The sequence below is a fragment of the Neoarius graeffei genome, chromosome 5, assembly GCF_027579695.1.
Source record: "Neoarius graeffei isolate fNeoGra1 chromosome 5, fNeoGra1.pri, whole genome shotgun sequence".
Classification (NCBI taxonomy): Eukaryota; Metazoa; Chordata; class Actinopteri; order Siluriformes; family Ariidae; genus Neoarius; species Neoarius graeffei.
The window spans coordinates 64741519-64760790 of NC_083573.1; the positions used below are offsets into that span (position 1 = coordinate 64741519).

The 19272-nt window shown below is 40.6% G+C and overlaps 2 protein-coding genes across 2 annotated transcripts; both read right to left on the minus strand.

Moving 5' to 3' along the window:
• Positions 1 to 3353: 3353 nt before the first annotated feature.
• tent5ba (terminal nucleotidyltransferase 5ba) lies at positions 3354 to 13468 on the minus strand. The gene is made up of 2 exons (XM_060922240.1): positions 13045 to 13468; positions 3354 to 4973 (listed from the first exon to the last, which is right to left on the minus strand). Exons 1-2 carry the CDS (start codon positions 13204 to 13206, stop codon positions 3954 to 3956), a joined length of 1182 nt encoding a protein of 393 aa, XP_060778223.1. The 5' UTR covers positions 13207 to 13468; the 3' UTR covers positions 3354 to 3953.
• Positions 13469 to 17831: 4363 nt separating this feature from the next.
• On the minus strand, positions 17832 to 18620 carry LOC132886093 (uncharacterized; the record flags this gene model as incomplete). Its single annotated transcript, XM_060920649.1, has 1 exon — positions 17832 to 18620. A coding segment is annotated over one exon (789 nt), but the record flags the coding sequence as incomplete, so codon positions are not given.
• Between the last annotated feature and the right edge of the window lie 652 nt (positions 18621 to 19272).

The following is a 19272-nucleotide window of genomic DNA, read 5'->3' on the forward strand; positions in this document are numbered from 1 at the left end:
GTCAACAGTCCAGGCTGGTGGAGGTGGTGTAATGTTTTCTTAGCACAATTTGGGCACATTAATACCAGTCAATCATTTCTCAAATGCCACAGCCTATTTGAGTATCGTTGACCATGTGCCATACTTCATGGCCATAATTTATCCACCTTCTAATGGCTACTTCCAGCATAATGCACCATGTCGCAAAACAAAAGTCATCTCTAACTGGTTTCATACTCATGACAATGAGCTCAATATTCCCAGTCACTGGCTCTGAATTCAATAGAACTCCTTTGGAACATGGTAGAACAAGAGATTCACAGAATGAAAGTGCACCTGAAAAATCTGCAGGAATTGCATGATGCAATTATGTCAACATGGACGAGAATCTCAAAGGAATGCTTAAAATCTTGTGGAATCCATGGTATGGATAATTAACGCTGTTCTGAGAGGAAAAGGAGCCATACAAGTATAGTGGTCCTAATAAAGTGCACAGTCACTATACATTCCATCAAGGAAAACCCCAAGCCCGAGAGTTTCTCCATCCAAGATGATGTATTTTTATCTTATGATTATATTACAATAACGTCAAAAGAGATGGTCTAGGTCAGTGGCACATAGATTACAAGGTTTATTGCCAGCAAAATAGATAACGTATTCCACTGCTGATTTAAACTGCTGCAGGTTTTATAATGCAGTAGCATGACACCACTGTCTCAGACTAGTCCTTTGACAGAAGTTCAAGGAAAAACTCATTTGCCTGTTAAATGCATACATTAACTTAATTTGACCATAATATAGAACTCCTGGAACATTGCTGTGGTATGCTGTGCCTGTCTGCTCAAATAGGAGTTAAAAATTAGTTGAACAGAAGGCACAAATAACTTTGAACTAAATGTAATATAAAATTTTTAAAAAAATGTTATGCTTGGCATTTAAGTGCTTTGTTTGAATTTGCTTTTTACCAAATCCAACCAGAGAAACAAAAGGTTTTACTCCATCCAGTTAACCCAAACATGAGTCCCCTTTTGTTACAACCCAGGTTAATGTTTGTTCAATCATGCACAAGCACAAAAAGATTTAAGTCTGGTTTAAAGGATGCAAACTGGCAATAGGATTGCATTATGTAGATTCAGCAAGGATCCATTCCAAACATGAGTCGATGGTTTCATTTTTTTTTAAATCCCCAACAACGAATTTCCATTTTGTTTTTGCCAAAAACAGACATTACGTGTGAACAGAGTACACCAAAAGAAGCGATTAAATGACCTGTATGTCTTCCCATAACGTCAAACACACAGGCAAGGAGTTACAGCTCTGCCCTTTAAAGAAAAAAAAAATGTACAGAGAATGGTTTTAACTGGGAAGTCGACTAGAGTTTCCATATTTAGATTCTCTTTTGTTTTCAGAAACTTCACTGTATACAAGTTAGGATATAATTAAAAATGCAGAGGCATCTCAAATTAGAGTATCGTAAAGTTCAATAATTTCCATCAGTTATTTAAGTGAAAATATTCTAGACTCATGACACGTAAACGAAGTTAAGCATTTTGATAATTATGGCCAGCATTGCAAAAAAAAAAAAAGAAATGCTTCAAAATGGAATATTTCACTGAGTTTGAGTAAATTACTATTCAGACAGTATAAATACTGTCTCTGTCTAGTTCAGTACACGCAACCACAATCATGGGGAAGACTGCTGACTTGACTGTTGTCCAGAAGACAATCATAGACACCCTCCACAAGGAAGGTAAGCCACAGGTAGTCACTGCTGAAAAGGCTGGCTGGAAAAGATGCACAAGCAACAGGGATGACCACAGCCTTGAGAGGATTATGAAAAGTTGATTCAAGAACTTGGGAGAGCTTCACGAGGAGTGGACTGAGGGTGATGTCAGTGCATCAAGAGCCACCACGCACAGACGTCTTCAGGAAAGGGGTCACAATTGTCTCATTCCTAATATCAAGCCTCTCCTGAACCAGAGACAACGTCGGAAGCGTTTTACCTGGGCTAAGGAGAGAAAGAACTGGACTGCTGCTCAGTGGTCCAAAGTCCTCTTTTCATAGGAAAGTAAATTTTGCATTTCATTTAGAAATCAAAAAGGTCCTAGAGTCTGGAGAAAGAGTGGAGAGGCACAGAATCCCAGTGTGAAGTTTCTGCAGTCTGATGCTTTGGGGTGCCATGTCATCTGCTGATGTTGGTCCACTGTTTTGTTTTGTTTTTTATCAAGTCCAAAGTCAACGCAGCTGTCTAGGAGATTAGAGCACTTCATGCTTCCATTTGCTGCCACGTTTTATGGAGATGCCAATTTCCTTTTACAGCAGGAAATAACGCCTGCCCACAAGCCAAAACTACCAAATGGCTTGCTGACCATATTACTGTGCTTGATTAGCCAGCCAACTTGCTTGACCTGAATCCCACAGAGACTATGGGGTATTATCAAGAGGAAGATCTGAAAACACCCGACCTAAAAATACAGATGAGCTGAAGGCCACTATCAAAGCAGCCTGGGCTTCAACAGCTCAGCAGTACCACAGGCTGATTGCCTCCATGCCATGCTGCACTGATGCAGTAATTTGTGGTAAAGGAGCCCCAACCAAGCACATAAATGAACACACTTTTCAGAAGTTGGACATTTCTGTATTGTAAATCCTTTGATTGCTCTTGGGAAAATTCTTAATTTGATACTGGATTTCTGATTTTCATGAGCTATAAGCCATAATCAAAATTAAAACAAAAAGGCTTGAAAATTCACATTGCTTGTAATGAATATGAAAGTTTTTGAATTACATTTGGAAAAAAACTGATTGAGACGCAGTTGTATTTTAATTACCTGTTATAACTGCACAATGACCAGTAAATATTACCGGTCAGTAGCCCCATTGCTGTTTTTGCCTGCAAGCTGGAATTCATCCATTCTTACCTTAAAATATCAGTAATGAGCACTACCAATTTGCTAGCAAGATTTGCCATCTGCCATGTTAGCAGTTTCACTTCTGTAACCTTTTCAAGGACTTGGATGAACTTAATATAAGTATAGCATCAATTCGCAGGAAATTTGAATCTGATTCCAGTAGCAACATGGATAGAGAAACAAAAAGGCCATTGTAGGTAGCTTTAGTGTCCGACCAAAAAGAGAAGTCATTGTGCCTTAGAAAGGATCCTTATGTTTCATGTGCTGGAACTGTAATGGATCCATCACCTCAGCTAAAACATGCCATATATTCAGACCATAGCTTTCAGTTTAGTATATGTAACTTAAACTATAAATTTACAGTTCAAGACATTTGAGGAGTTATTGCTTTAAATTGAAAAATGAACCATATCAACCACTTTAGGATGGATTTGTGTTTTTTTTTAATCACATGAAAATACATGCTTCTGTCCCTGAAAATATAGGATACAAGAAATCATGAGAGCACAATTCTCATCTTTTTGTACATAGATTGTTTTAGGCACTTGGAATTGCTTTAAAGATTCCCTTCATCAAAAAAAAAAAAAAAACCCTTTTGGTCCTTTAAACAGAAGAAAACTGATTGAACCACAGCCAGGAAAAAGTTAACTTGTCAAAATTACCTAAAAAAAAAGCAACCTTTTGTTTCAAAGACCAACAAAAGTGCTGCAAATCCAAGACATAACTGCTACATTTGAAAGAGGCCAGCTGCAAATCCAAGACATAACTGCTACATTTGAAAGACCAACTGTCCCATGTCCAGTCAGCAAAATGAATTTGAGTGCAAAAGAATATGCAATTGGATTGGCTCATGTCAGACATACAGCAGTAAATTCAGTCAGTCAATGTCACTCATTTATACTGAAAAATAACTTCAGGATGGCATTGCTTTTAATCTCCTTCACTGAGCAGACTAAAACATGAAAGGAATTTACTGTGTGCCAATATCACTCCACCAGAAGTTGGGGACAGCTTTCCCCTTCAAGGGCATTTTCATCGTTCTCAATTTTCAAGTTCTTTGGGTCATTTGCAGGGCAGCCAAGTCTGGTAGGAGTTAGTACAGGGATGAACCAATGGCTGCACATGAGCTATGTAGTAGTTACTGAAGTTTATATCCTGTACATAAGGAGCAGGTTGGTAGTAACATGTGGTGACAGTGGGTATTGCATTCTGTTCAGCCAGCACCCGCAGTGCCAACATGGAGATAAGGTTCAATGTCTGACGTCTTTCATGGCCCATCAGGCACACAGTACTCTCATTAACCACATGGTAGAGTGTGGTGAGGCAGTTGTAGCGCTTGTGCTCCATGCCCACAAAGTGGTTCTGCAGGTATGCTTCCAGCTTCCTCTGCTGCTCTCCGATGTCTGGGAAGTCAATGAAGAACCGGGAGCACATGTAACGCTGGAGTGACTTCATCTCAGCCTCTGACTTGGGCTGGAAGCCCCGCACCAGGAGGTGGCAGTACTTTAAAAGGCCACCACCCCGGATCTCCTCTGGGCTGCGTGTAGCAATAATTTTATGATGAAGATGACCAAGAGCTTCCTGAAAGTCACCATACATGCTTTCCCCCAACACAGTGGGGTGGAAGCTCTCAGACATTGGTGTCTCAGAGCAGCGATCAAAAAGCAGCAGTGAGTCCAGGCCAATCTGGAACGAGTCCACACTGAACTCAAACTGGCGCCTCAGAGAATCCACAAACTTGAGCTCCACGTTCTTGCCAGTGTTGTTGGACAGTGATATAAGACTCCAGCGGTCTGAGTCATTGCACACCTTCACCAACTTCTGCACATAGGCCTCCTTCAGAGTGAGTGCATTGATGCGCTCTTTGCTGACGCCCTCAGGCAAGAAGTCAAGCAGGCAGTCCAGAACCACATCTTTAACCAAATGGAATGCCTGGTCATCTGACAGCGATATGCCAAAGATCAGGTCCAAGTCCTTGTAGCCGAGTCCTGTGTCCTGGTGCAGAATGTGACTGGCAGCAGAACCATTCAGTCTCACATCCCGCACAGTGATTCCTCGCTCCGCCAGCCGTGTTCGCACAACCTAGAAAGACAGACAATTTTAAAATTTGGTCTTTGAATTTCACTAGCCAACCTAAAAATCACATGACCCATATTAATACAAACTGGTTCTAGCAATTTAGTAGCATCACCTCAATGTTAAAGGAATAGGCTTATGTTATTTGGTCCACTTTTTGCAAGCTTAACTGGTACTCTGAGCATTTCCTCAAATTGCTGAATTAGCCTTCATGTATGAGAGGTACATGAAAGGCAAGTGTTACCGGAGATAAAAAGGTTCACTTATTGAACTTGCAAATACACCCACAGGCTAAGATTATTTTAGTTTATCTTTAGCAAGAAAGAAAACACTTCTCAGAATTGGTTGATCAAGCAATTTGAGATTAGTGAAAAAGATATGCTACTGTTTGTTCTACATCGTATGGTATTGTAAAGAACCTAACCACAAATGAATGGGAAGCATTTGTAAATGTTTAAAACAAGAACACAGACAACTTCAAAATCAGGAAAAGTTGGGATGGTATGGAAAAATGCAAATTAAAAAAAAAAGGCTAAGACTTCTAAATTTACTTTGACTTGCATTTCTTTGTAGACAGTATGATCAAGATATTTCATGTTTTGTCTGGTCAAATTCATTTCATTTGTTAATGCACATCCATTTCTGCATCACATTAAAAAAAAATAGTTGGAACAAGACAATTTAGGATGTGTAATGCAGTAAAACAATGACATGAAACAGGTGACTAATCATGATTTTGTACAAAATCATCCATCCATTATCTGTAGCCACTTATTCTGTTCTACAGGGTCACAGTCAAGCTGGAGCTATGGACGAGAGGCAGCTGGCTATGGGCAAGAGGCAGGGTACACCCTGGACAAGTCACCAGGTCATCGCAGGGCTGACAGACAAAAACCATTCACACCTGTGCAGGAAACCAGAGCACCCAGAGGAAACCCACACAGACACTGGGAGAGCATGCAAACTCCACACAGAAAGGCCCATGTCAGCTGCTGGGCTCAAACCCAGGACCTTCTTGCTGTGAGGTGACAGTGCTAGCCACTACACCACCGTGCTGCCCCCTTGTACAAAATCAGTATCCAAGAAAAGTCTAGTTTTTGAGGAGCAAAGATGAGCCAAGGATCTCCAGTTTGTCAAAGGCATGAGAAAATGGCTTTAAAACACATTTCAATAAAATGTTCTTCAAAGATTTGGATCACCCTCTGCAGTGCATAAAGATCATTAAAATTTAAGGAATTTCAGCATGTAATGGGCAAGGGCACAATCCTAAACTGAACACCCGTGATCTCTGATCCCTCAGACAGCACTGCATCAAGAACCATCATTCATCTATAGCTGTTATAACCACATGTACTCAGGATTACATTGGCAAATTTGTCAAGAACTAAAATAGTGTTGCATCCACAAATGGCAGTTAAAACTTGACTGTGTAAAAAGGAAGCTGCCTTAACCATGTCCAGAAGTGCTGCTGACTTCTGTGCTCAGAGGCATCTGTGTGGACCATGGCACAGTGGAAGTGTGCATTATGGTCAGATAAATCAGTATTTTCAAGTCTTTATTTGGAAGAAATGACAGTGTGCTCTGGAACGAACACAAAGGACCATTCAGACTGTTTCCAGCAACAAGTCCTAAACCCATGGTATGGGGTTGTGTCAGTGCCCTTGGCAAAGGTAACTTACATTTCTATGATGGCAGCATTAATGCAGAAAAGTACACTGAGGTTTGTCAGCAACATATGCTGACTTCAAGACATCTTTTCCAGGGATATTTCAGCAAAACAATGCAAAACCACATTCTGCACACATTACAAAGGCATGGCTATGGAAGATGTCTGTCCCCAATGTCTCATCTCATCTCATTATCTCTAGCCGCTTTATCCTGTTCTACAGGGTCGCAGGCAAGCTGGAGCCTATCCCAGCTGACTACGGGCAAAAGGCGGGGTACACTCTGGACAAGTCGCCAGGTCATCACAGGGCCGACACATAGACACAGACAACCATTCACACTCACATTCACACCTACGGTCAATTTAGAGTCACCAGTTAACCTAACCTGCATGTCTTTGGACTGTGGGGGAAAATGGAGCACCCGGAGGAAACCCACGCGGACACGGGGAGAACATGCAAACTCCGCACAGAAAGGCCCTCGCCGGCCACGAGGCTCGAACTCAGACCTTCTTGCTCTGAGGCGACAGTGCTAACCACTACACCACCGTGCCGCCCCCCAATAGAGAATGTGTGGCAAATTTTGAAAAAATTAAATTAAAAACCCCACCCACAACCCCATACTGTTGCACACCTTAAAACCTGTTTGCAGGAAGAATGGAACAAAAGCATTGATGTTAAGTCCCTAAACATCTTTGAAATGTGATGAAGGAATGGCAATATTATGAAGTGCTTTGCTGTCTGAGCTTTTTGAAATGTGTTGCAAGAATCAAAATTAGCATTTATTTGGGGGAAGAAAAACCCACAATTAAGTTAATGAGGTAAAAGGTCAATGTGCTGCTGTGTTCTTTTGAATGGAGGTCAAAGACTTATAAATCATTGTTTTCAGGTATAATTTTAATATACTGTCCCAACTTTCTGATTTGAGGCTGTATTTAAGAATCATAGGTTCATGAGCTAAACCTGTCTAGGGCCTTGAGCATGATTAAGGTCATCAGTAGTCTGCATTCCCTTCCTCCACAAACACTGGGTCACTGGTCATTCAACCCACAGAAAATGTAATGCGTTTAAAATTTAAGTGTTGCATTACAACTATACTGTATATATATTTTTTAAAAACATAGTACATCTACAATATCCAACCATTCATCTATACCACTTATCTGTCAGGGTTGGGGGAAGCTGGACCCAATCCAAGGTTACTTTGGGCAAAAGGCAGAGTACACCCTGAGCAGGTTGCCAATCTATCGCAGGGCTAACAGATGAACTAGAAGGGCACTCTAGCATGCATACCTCTGCCAAGCCACATATTTGGATTTACATCAAAACGCAATCAAATGTTCCTTGGCCCATGGCCAACCTTCTCAATTTCATCAAAATCGGTTCACTACTTTGAGTTGCGCTGGGAACAAAAAAACTGGGGCAAAAACAACCTCCAAGATCATGGAAGAAACTACCATCGACACTCAATTTAGAGTAGCCAGTTGACAACCTGTAAGTCTTTGGGCTGTGGGAGGAAACTGGCGCACCCAGAGGAAACTTACACAGGCATGGGGAGAACATTCAAACTCCAAAAGACCAAGTCCAGCATGAGGTTTGAACCCCATAACCTTCTTACTGTAAGGTGACAATGCTCACCACTGTGCTTCCCATCTACAAGATTACATTAAATTTCCATAAGGGAACCAAGCAATGACTGATCTGGACTGTCATCAACTGAAATGTTCACTTGGATGCAGATTTAGCATGAGTGTGGACAGCATGAAAAATTGTGAGGGGCCAACAGTTTCACAGGTATAAACCCTAAACGGCAGCTGACTAAACTGAATCAAAATAGCCTACTTATGACTTGGGGGGGGGGGGGGGGGGGGGGGTGTTAATCCAAAAAGCAAGTCATAAAATCAAGACCCATTTAAAATGGCCTTGCTTAAATTAGCCAGTCAGCTACTACACACTGTGCTCCACTTATATATTTATTTAAAAAAAAAGGCAACCCCACACACATGCACATCGTGTTGCTGCTTATTCAAGCAGGACTGTAGTAATTGAGGCTAATAGTGCATGTGCACACCCTAGATTAAAACTGAGTCAATTGCAGAAACAACAAAATGTTAAAGACTGCAAAGAAAAAGCACCTGTCAAGCGGAGATTATATACCCTGTATAACATACACTGATCAGCCACAACATTAAAACCACCAAAAGGTGAATTGAATAACAGATCTCATTACAATGGCATCTGCAAAGGGGTAGGATATATTAGGCAGCAAGAGAACAGTCATTTCTTGAAGTTGTGTTGAAAGCAGGAAAAATTGGCAAGCATAAGGATATGAGCAACTTTGACTCAGTTGTCTGGCTGTTGTCAGAGTATCTCCAAAATGGCAAGTATTGTTGGGTGTTCCTGGTATGCAGTGGTAAGTAGCCACCAAAAGTGGTCCAAGGAAGGACAGCCAGGGAACTGGCAACAGGGTCATGGGCACCCAAGGCACACTGATGGGCATGGGGAGCAAAAGCTAGCCCATCTGGTACAATCCCATAGAACTAGTGTAGCATAAATTACTGAAAAAGTTAATGCTGGCTATGATGTAAAGATGTCCGATCACAAAATGCATTGCAGCATGCTTTGTATAGGGCTGTGTAGCCACAGGCCAGTCAGAGTGCCCACACTGACCCCAGTCCACCACAAAGCACCTACACAGGCATGAGCATCAGAGCCAGACCATGTAGCAATGACAACAGTGTTCATGGCAACAGTATCCCCCAATGGCATTGGCCTTTTTCAGCAAGATAATGCACCCTGCCACACTGGGGAAAAAAAAAAAAAAAAAAGTTGTTATTTGGGAACATGAGTTAAAGGTGTTGACTTGGCCTCCAAATTCCCCAAATCTTAATCCGATTGAGCATCTGTGGGATGTGCTGGACAAACAAGTCCAATTCATGGAGGCCCCACCTCAACTTTACAGGACTTAAAGGATCTGCTGTTAACGTCTTGGTGCCAGATACCACAGCACACCTTCAGAGGTCTTGTGGAGTCCATGCCTCAACAGATCAGAGCTGGTTTAATGGCACAGTGGGGAGCTACACAATATTAGGCAGGTGATTTTAAAATGTTGACTGCCTGTGTATAATTGCAATTTTAAAAAACCTGAAGGAAAACTTACAGGTATGCAGTAGTATGTACTTTCACTTTAGTCAGTAGACAACACCCAAGCCAGGAACACAAATGATTAGCAATTAAATAATTCAAGAAGCTATTTAACAACAAAATGTAATCAAGGCTTGAGTACAAGGCAAGCTTTAAGGAGGGATTATTAATTTCACATCACTTTACTGCATTCTCTTACTGAGTGTAAAGAAATATGCCACTTGCTAAACAGAGCAATGCAGACACTAAGGCACTTACTGGAAACCTACACAGAAGCAAATTCTACAAGATTGATCATCACCAGATTTCTGGAATGCTAGAGGCTCTTCCTGTTCTGAAGTGATATGGGAAATGGTGTCCTGGATGCTTTACACACTCCCTCAGCCACTGGATTTCCAATAAACCGACAATGATCATGCAGTCAGGTTTACTATAGGCCACTGCTTTTACAATCTGCATACCACAGTAAAAGTTAGTCAAAAACATTTTGGTTAATTTAGATCACCTGTCTGCAAATAGCTTTTACATCTTATCCATATCCAAGTACAGCATTAAAAAAATACTTGGTTCATGAGCCAGTTATGTAGGATATAGGCCTCTTTTCTTATATCCAGTTTGACATCACATGGCTTGTTCAGTAGAAGTGATCAAGCCAAGCTTCACCATTAACCTAACAGAGCATGTTTGTCCAAATAGCCATGTTGCCACAGTAACCAAGCATGGCTTAAGACTTGCTTCCTTTTGTGGAACTAAAGTAGCTGGAATTTAGCCAGACTTGTTGAAATGAGTTAGTGTACTTTGTGGAATACACCCTGTAGGTGAAAAGTAATGTGTGAACCTGTGTAAATACTGTCAGATTAGCATTACTTAAAAAAAAAACTAACTCCACTCAGTCAGATCATTAGCCTACTATTTATAATTATTAGGTCAGACTGTGACTTTGGTGCATACATAGTGGCTGAAGAGTCTATGGCTTTTTACATCTCTCAGCTTCTTGCGCAGTTGTATTACCACTTTTTACTCGAACATCTGAATATCAAGTCAGTTTAAGTATTCTTTGATTACTGTTCAGAACAAATGGTCAATTTTAATAAATGGGCCTGATGGAAGTTTGCAATTAGAAAATTAACAATTTTAACATGAGAAAAGCCAATATGAAGCCATTCTATATTGGCATTCAAGACCACAGTAGTGCAGGACCCAATATTCAAACTCCCAAGTGTTTATTCTTATTTATCTTGTATACGGATAGTCACAGTGTGTAATATTACAAACACAAACTGCAGTTCTAAAACACAGCACTACATTATTACTTTCTGGAAAATTGACAAAACATCACTTAAATATTTATTTCAGAACAGTGCAAGACTGCAATGTTTTGCAATGTTCAAGAAGCTCTACAAAAATACCATTTCTGACTTGAAAACAAAAATGTCAGGCTTTAACACTACATGTTCTGTGTGAAAATGCCATCCAGTCCCAGTAACTCAAAACGCATACTGCCAAAGCTAGCACGCATGTCCATATTCTCATGCTGAGTCACATCTGACAAGTCCAGTGCCATGAAAGCCTCTGTAAGACACGTATACAGAAGTATAATTAGTACATCAACAGTAAGAGGCAAAACTGCAATGACCTTTACACTGTGTGTGTGTGTGTGTGTGTAGGGGGGGGGTTGCCCTTAAAAACAAGGCTGCATATCAGTTCGATGTAACTAGACAGTTACATAAAAAAAAATCATTAAGAAGACACCTAACCAGTAAAACAGTATGACGTTTAGTACAGGGAGGCCAAAAAGGCATCCAGTGAAGAAATAGTTACCATCCAGTATTATCAGATAGTTAACCCTGATGTTTACATTAATATAACAGATTAACTTCACAATTATTTCCTCCAAGTATGAGGAAGTGTACATTAATTGATGGAGCCCAAAGCACTTCAAAAAAACAAAAATAAAAAACCCACCTGTGGTCTGGAACACTGAATCTGATCATGAGCCAAGATTCCAGTCATGCAATACTACTCAATCATATTTTACTTTCAGGACAAAGATCTCTGCTCAAAATACCAAACATCTAAGTTTCATTTCTTAGGTTGAGGAGGTGCCAATGAGAACCAGTTTGTGTGTCAACTTCTATACCTCATTTCTGATGAAACGCATCTGGAATTGAAAGTTTCAAATAAGCTTGACTGACGTATGGCACAAATGAGGGTTGCTCCAAGTGGACGGTTCCTTTATAAAAGCACCACCACTAGAAGAGTCGCCATCTCATACCATTTCAAATTGGTCTCCTAGCCAGTCACTTTAATGCAGGGGTGCAGATCCGATGTCAGGATTGGGGGGGCACAAAAGTGATTTTTTTTTTCCCCATATGCAACTCATACCATGCAACCATAAATCACAACTTCGTAGAGGCTCGCCACATCATTCAAAAAGTACTGCACAGGGAATCATTTGTCTGAAAATACATTTGTTTGTACAATTTTGAATAATTTAGGGGATTTTTATTGGGGGGGGACAATTCATGCTTTTCAGAAATTGGGGGGGGGGGGTCATGTCCCCCCCCCCGGGATCTGCACCCATGCTTTAAGTTATTATGTAGGGTTAATCAAAATGACATTTAGGATTCCTGAACCAAACTAGATAAATGGTTTTTTTTTTAGATCTCTCCCTCATATATGGCTTATACAAAACGTGAGCTACAAATCCAAAAAGGCATCAGATTACACAAGGAGTTAGGTAAAGGCAGGATTCCCCTGACTGACAAAGATTCTCTGTGAGGGAGAGCATGCCAAAGTGGTGTCCCAAGGGGTTTAGGGTGGTTGGCTTTTAAAAAAAAAAAAAACAGGAATATCAGAGTCATTAACATAGCAGTTGAATCAGCTAAGCAAGACTCAGAGGCCAAAGGCTAAAACAGGTTTTGCTGATCTGAAGCGTTCTGAAGGAAAGTGAAGACTTAAGGACTGCGCGCGCGCACACGAAACTTTAGAGGAGGTTAGTGATCAATCCCTTTCATAAGCTCTACTGTAGGCCTATTTAGCGGGGATGTAATTAATTAGTATTTTGCTTGAAAGCCTGATTTAATTAAGAAAAGAAAACGAAACCTACTTCGGACTACAGGCAAAAATCACAAGGATTTAATATTTCTTGTAGACATGTAGCAGAAAAAAGTTAAATTAAATAATAATAATAATAATAATAATAATAATAATAATAATAAGTCATTAACCAGGACTACGTCAAGACCATAACGGTGGTGAGGTTTTACCTGGACGATTTGTCGGGGCTGAACAGAAAGTGTCGGGAAGTTTCCACGGCCGTGAATAGGAACCGGTTCGCCGAGAATAGAGTCCAAACGCTGCACCTGCTCCCAGGACAAGACACAGAACCGCCGAGTGCGCTCGTGCTCCGACGTGTCACCGACTGACATGGCGACGAGAGACAGAAAAGATCAGGCGAAAAAAAAAACCCTGCTTCCGACAAGAAGTCGGCGTCTTCCAAACGCTGAAGAGGATGCAGCAAAAAAAAAATTAAATAATAATAATAACAATAATTTAAAAGTCAAAGTCTAAGAACCAATTAACTCTGGATTTTTTTTCCTCAAAATTTAGTACTGTTAGATGCGTTTCAAAGTTTCAACGTCTTCAATTCGTCTTACTTCAGATATACCCGTCCTGCATCCACTCACTCATTCATCACTTCTCCACTAAAACGCTTCGCCTCCAGTCCGAACCATTTATACTCGTTATATTTGCATACCTCTTCTGATTGGACGACAGCTGATGAATAATTAATAACCAACTTTCGTGACGGAAACCCCTTTTGGACTTGTTTTGCGCGTGTGGACACGCCCCCTAGCACTTGGGGCAAGTTTTAAAGCATCAAACTGGGGGGGTTTGTTATTTTAAGAATTTTGACTTTTCCATGTTTTACCCCCCTAGAAATATGGAGATGGTCCATCTATGTGGGAAAATGTCAAATTTTATTAAATTGAACCTTGCTAACCCCCCTGTACATACCCTCTGAAAGTTTCCATTCTTACAATATGACAAAAGACATTACAGTGCTGTTTGATATTAGAATGCTGCTTTTTTTTTAATGTGTTTTAAAGTTATTGATGAATGCGAACCTCTTCAGGTACTACTAGGTACGACTACAACATTTTCAGTCCAGATGATCATTATTTTAAGGTAATAAGCTTAGTGGTAAGTAACCTTACATTCAAGTAAATTAAACATATGGTAATTCTGCTCTTTTTCAGCAAGTTTTAACGTTATTGATGAATGTCACACTCTTCAGTAATACCTCAAATATGAACTATTTTTAAGCACAGAGGATCATTACTTAAGGTTACTAATTTAGTTTTAAGAACCAGTATGCACAAATGATTCATATCTGAATTATATCTCCCAGTGTATTAAATAGTCATTATTTGTATTCTTGCAGGTAAATAATGGCTTCTGTTGCAACACGGTCAAAAGCTAAGAAGGTACTAGGTGTAGTAGAGTACATAGAGCAGGCTGAGTTCCCTTCTGGGATGCTTCCAACAGGGAAGGACATCATTCAGAATATGCTCTATCTGCTGCGGCCGAAGCGTGCTGGTCAAGCACAGAGATCCAGGGATGCTGCTGCTCAGTTGCTGGCAGAACTTGTTCAAGAGCACTGGTTATTTTGTAACTTATACACCATCCGCACCAGACATATAAAGAAGCATATCTTGAAACTTTATGGAGAATTTGTTACTCTGATTCAAACCCGTAAACAGAGACAAAATGAGGGTTTCTAACAACTCTTTTTGTGAGAAATAAATGTTATTACTGTGTTTTTTTATGTTATATTTAAGAGTTATTTCCGTTAAGGAATGCTTATATTAGTGAAAAAGGCAGTTTTTGACTATTTTGAGGGGTTATTAACTTCAGAGGGTATGTACAAGGGGGGTTAGCATTTTTCAGTTGGCCAAATATTGGTATTTCCATACTTAGATAGATCATCTCCATATTTTGGAGGGGGGTAGAAAAATATTTTGGTCTAAACCCCCCAATCAAACAGACGTCACCTCTGAAGTTTATGGAAACCCGTTTCCACCACATTAAGTTACATGGTATGTTATAATAATGAGAATGTATCTCATATTATGACCTGATATGTATTTCATAATAATGAGAACATTTTCTCAAAATTATGACTTAATATCTAAATAGGGCTGCCTGGACACCCACAATGATGCCTTAGGCCTCTGTTACCCAGAGCTTCAGCTAGGCTGCAACCATCAAATGCAAGCTGCCTGTGTATAAAGTTCCTGCTAACAACTTCCAACTTCTCAGACCTGCTGCCATCACATTTACTCCATCCACAAGGCTTTCCTATTCTCCTCTCATAACGAAGCACCGTGCACAGTAAGGTAAGACAAATTATGTCATGCCCTCATCCTCTGGACCTCCAGACCTGATGCCAAGTAGTGCACAAAAAGTGCCACAGACCTGATGGGTATGGAAGTTGCCCCATAGTGACAACTGACTTGCTGAGTGATGCCATCCATTGGCCATTTGAGTGGCTCTTCCGCATGCCATCTTGTGGTGTGCCATTGACCCTGTTGAGTTCATCTGCCACACTGCACCAAAAAGCGCCATGCTGCCAGCGCCTTATTGGTGATGTACTATTTAACCCATAGCTGGAACTCAGTCAGGTGCTACCACTTCGGGTCAGAGCAGACCTGGGAGCAATGGTGATTATGGGGTAACTCCATTTTTCCCAATACTCAAATCCTCCCAGACCTGAGACTCACCACCGGTTGCAGTTTAAAGTCCTACCCAGGACTATATTTTCTATACCTATATATTTTCTATTATCTGTCAGGGTCACAGGGGAAGCTGGAGCCAAGTCCAGCTGACTTTGGGCAAGAGGTAGGGTGCACCCTGGGCAGGTCACTAATCTACCACAGGGCTAACACAGAGACAAACAAACATTCACACTCACATCTCTGGGCAATTTAAAGTTGCCAGCTGACCAAATATACATATCTTTCCACTGTGGAAGGAAACCAGAGCAAACCCATGCAGGCACAAATAGAATATGCAAACTCCACACAGAAAGGCCCAGGTCAGCAACAAGGTTTGAACTCAGAACCTTCTTACTTTAAGGCGACAGTGCAAACCACTCCAACACCATTCTGCCCACCTTATGTGTTATATAATAATAATAATAATAATAATAATAATAATAATAATAATAATAATAATAATAATAATAATATTTCTGACATCTAAATTAATACATATCCAATTATTTCATGGCGGTGGGTAATTACTTACAGACAAAGTAACATTTTGTTATTTCTGTCTTTTGTTATTCTACTGTTTTCGAATGATACAATAATTTACACATCATTTCCTTCTACTTTTCCCTGTATGTGTGTGTGTGTGGGGGGGAATGTGCATAAGAATATCTGACAGTTTTGACCTTGTGGGGACATTTGGCTAACCCCAACCAATAATTAAGGATAGTAAGACCAATGAGAGAGAGAGAGAGAGAGAGAGAGAGAGAGAGAGAGAGAGAGAGAGAGAGAGAGAGAGAGAGAGTATCCCTTGAATTGCAACCTTTAATTGCTCCTGCAGTTGGTTGGAAAGGTTTAAACTTGGTGAGATGACCTATTTTTGACTAAGTACTCAAGTACTTGAGTGTGTTGTTTTTGTCAGTTTGATTTGGTTAAGTTTTACAGAGAGTGATAAGCAATGAGTGGAAAGACACGGCTTTTTCCATTCAAGATAAATTCTCATGTGTATGTTTCCATTATGAATGTTCTTATGTGCTCTGATTCTTTGGTCAAAGTTTTTAATCTACCTTTCAATGGCAGAACAACTGTTAAATCCACATTAGTACCACGTGCATATAATCAGTGTGAGGCTACCATCTGGTTATTAAAACCCACATTATCCTTTAATTCAGCATTTCCTTATAGATGAGTACATCTCTTTTATTATAAAGTGCACTTTTATCTATCTATCTATCTATCTATCTATCTATCTATCTATCTATCTATCTATCTATCTATCTATCAAGGTTTCACTGGAGAAAGTTCATAATGCATAAGTTTCCTCTGTAACACTTTACAGTATGCATTTTTATGGCAGGGGCATGTTTCATAGGGGCAAAACCAGACTAATTATATAAACTACAGCTTAGTGTCCGCAGTTCCATGTGATGACCCAAATGTGTAACTAATAAAAAAATAATTTTCAGGTGCACCTTAGTATTAAATGTCCTCAATACAAATTAGTGCATACGTGTCATGTCTAATACAGAGGCTAGCCACAGCATAGTGTTTCCTCACTATAGTGGGTTAATATAGTGGAAAATCCCAGTAAACAGTTGAGAAGCTACCCTGGGCTATTTTAGATTGCCTATAATTTTATTAATTATGCACTAGTGTGTTTAACTTTGAATATTCACTTTAAAATGTCTGTTTTGTGTGGTGGATAATGAGGACTGTTACTTAAAACTGTTACTTATTAAGGTCAAAGAAAATACTATTTGAAGAATTATAGCATATTTATTAGTGAATGGAAAGATTAAACATACAATCTGAGATCTAACTGTTTTTATAAATGTATAATCAACGGCAGATTGTCTTCACACACCATGGTGTTAACCAGTTTCAGCATCCTTTGGTTGCCAGGCAGTGCGGAAGAAATGGCCTCCATCAGTGGCCTGTACAGCAAGAGATATGCAGCACCTTCGTCAGAGATCTATTTAAAAAAAAAACAAACTGCCATGTGTCAAGCAGGCTGTGTGGGGGAAATAACATGGCCTGGGCTTAACTAGAGCACATTTGAAAGACAACAAAAAGGGCACACTTAGCATTTTCAACCCTGTCATAAAAATAAAGTCCTTCTTTTGGCTGCTCCCGATTAGGGGTCACCACAGCAGATCTTTCGTCTCCATTGCTCCATCTTCCACATCCTTCTCTACCACACCTGCCACTTTCATGTCCTCTCTCACCACATCCATGTATCTCCTCTTTGGCCTTCCTCGTTTTCGTGTGCCTGGCAGCTCCATCTTCAATATTCTCCTTCCCACATGCTCTGCATCTCTTCTCAGGATGTGCCCATACCATCTCAGTCTCATCTCTCTTAGCTTAATTCCCAAGCTCTCCACATGTACTGTCCCTCTGATGTGCTCGTTCCTTATCCTGTCCAACCTCGTCACTCCCATCACAAACCTTAACATCCTCAACTCCACCACCTCCAACTTTGCCTCCTGTCTCTTCGTTAAGGGTACGGTCTCCAATCCATACATCACAGCTGGTCTCACTACTGTCTTATACATCTTACCTTTCACTTTTGCTGGGACTTTCCTATCACAAATGACTCCCAAAATCCTTCTCCAACTGCTCCACCCTGCCTGCACTCTCTTTCTCACCTCACTATCACAGCCCCCATTTTCCTGCACAGTTGACCCCAGGAACTTGAATTCACCAACTTTCTTTATGTCAACTCCTTGCATCTTCACTACACTCTCATCCCCATTCTCATTGATGCACATGTATTCTGTTTTGCTACTGCTCACCTTCATTCCTCTTTGTTCCAATGCATACCTCCATCTCTCCAAACCCAGCTCAACCTCCTTTCTACTTTCACCACATATCACAATATCATCCGCAAACATCATGTTCCATGGTGACTCTTGCCTCACTTCATCCATCAAGCTATCCATCACTATGGCAAACAAGAAAGGACTCAAAGCAGATCCTTGATGAAGTCCCACCTTCACTTTGAACCATTCAGTCGTTCCAACTGCACACCTCACTGCTGTTTCACTGTTCTCATACATGTCTTGCACCACTCTAATATACAGTGGGGCAAAAAAGTATTTAGTCAGCCACCAATTGTGCAAGTTCTCCCACTTAAAAAGATGAGAGAGGCCTGTAATTTTCATCAGAGGTACACTTCAACTATGAGAGACAGAATGGGGGGAAAGAATCCAGGAAATCACATTGTAGGATTTTTAATGAATTAATTGGTAAATTCCTCGGTAAAATAAGTATTTGGTCACCTACAAACAAGCAAGATTTCTGGCTCTCACAGACCTGTAACTTCTTCTTTAAGAGGCTCCTCTGTCCTCCACTCGTTACCTGTATTAATGGCACCTGTTTGAACTCGTTATCAGTATAAAAGACACCTGTCCACAACCTCCAACAGTCACACTCCAAACTCCACTATGGCCAAGACCAAAGAGCTGTCAAAGGACACCAGAAACAAAATTGTAGACCTGCACCAGGCTGGGAAGACTGAATCTGCAATAGGTGAGCAGCTTTGTGTGAAGAAATCAACTGTGGGAGCAATTATTAGAAAATGGAAGACATACAAGACCACTGATAATCTCCCTCGATCCGGGGCTCCACGCAAGATCTCACCCCATGGGGTCAAAATGATCACAAGAACGGTGAGCAAAAATCCCAGAACCACACGGGGGGACCTAGTGAATGACCTGCAGAGAG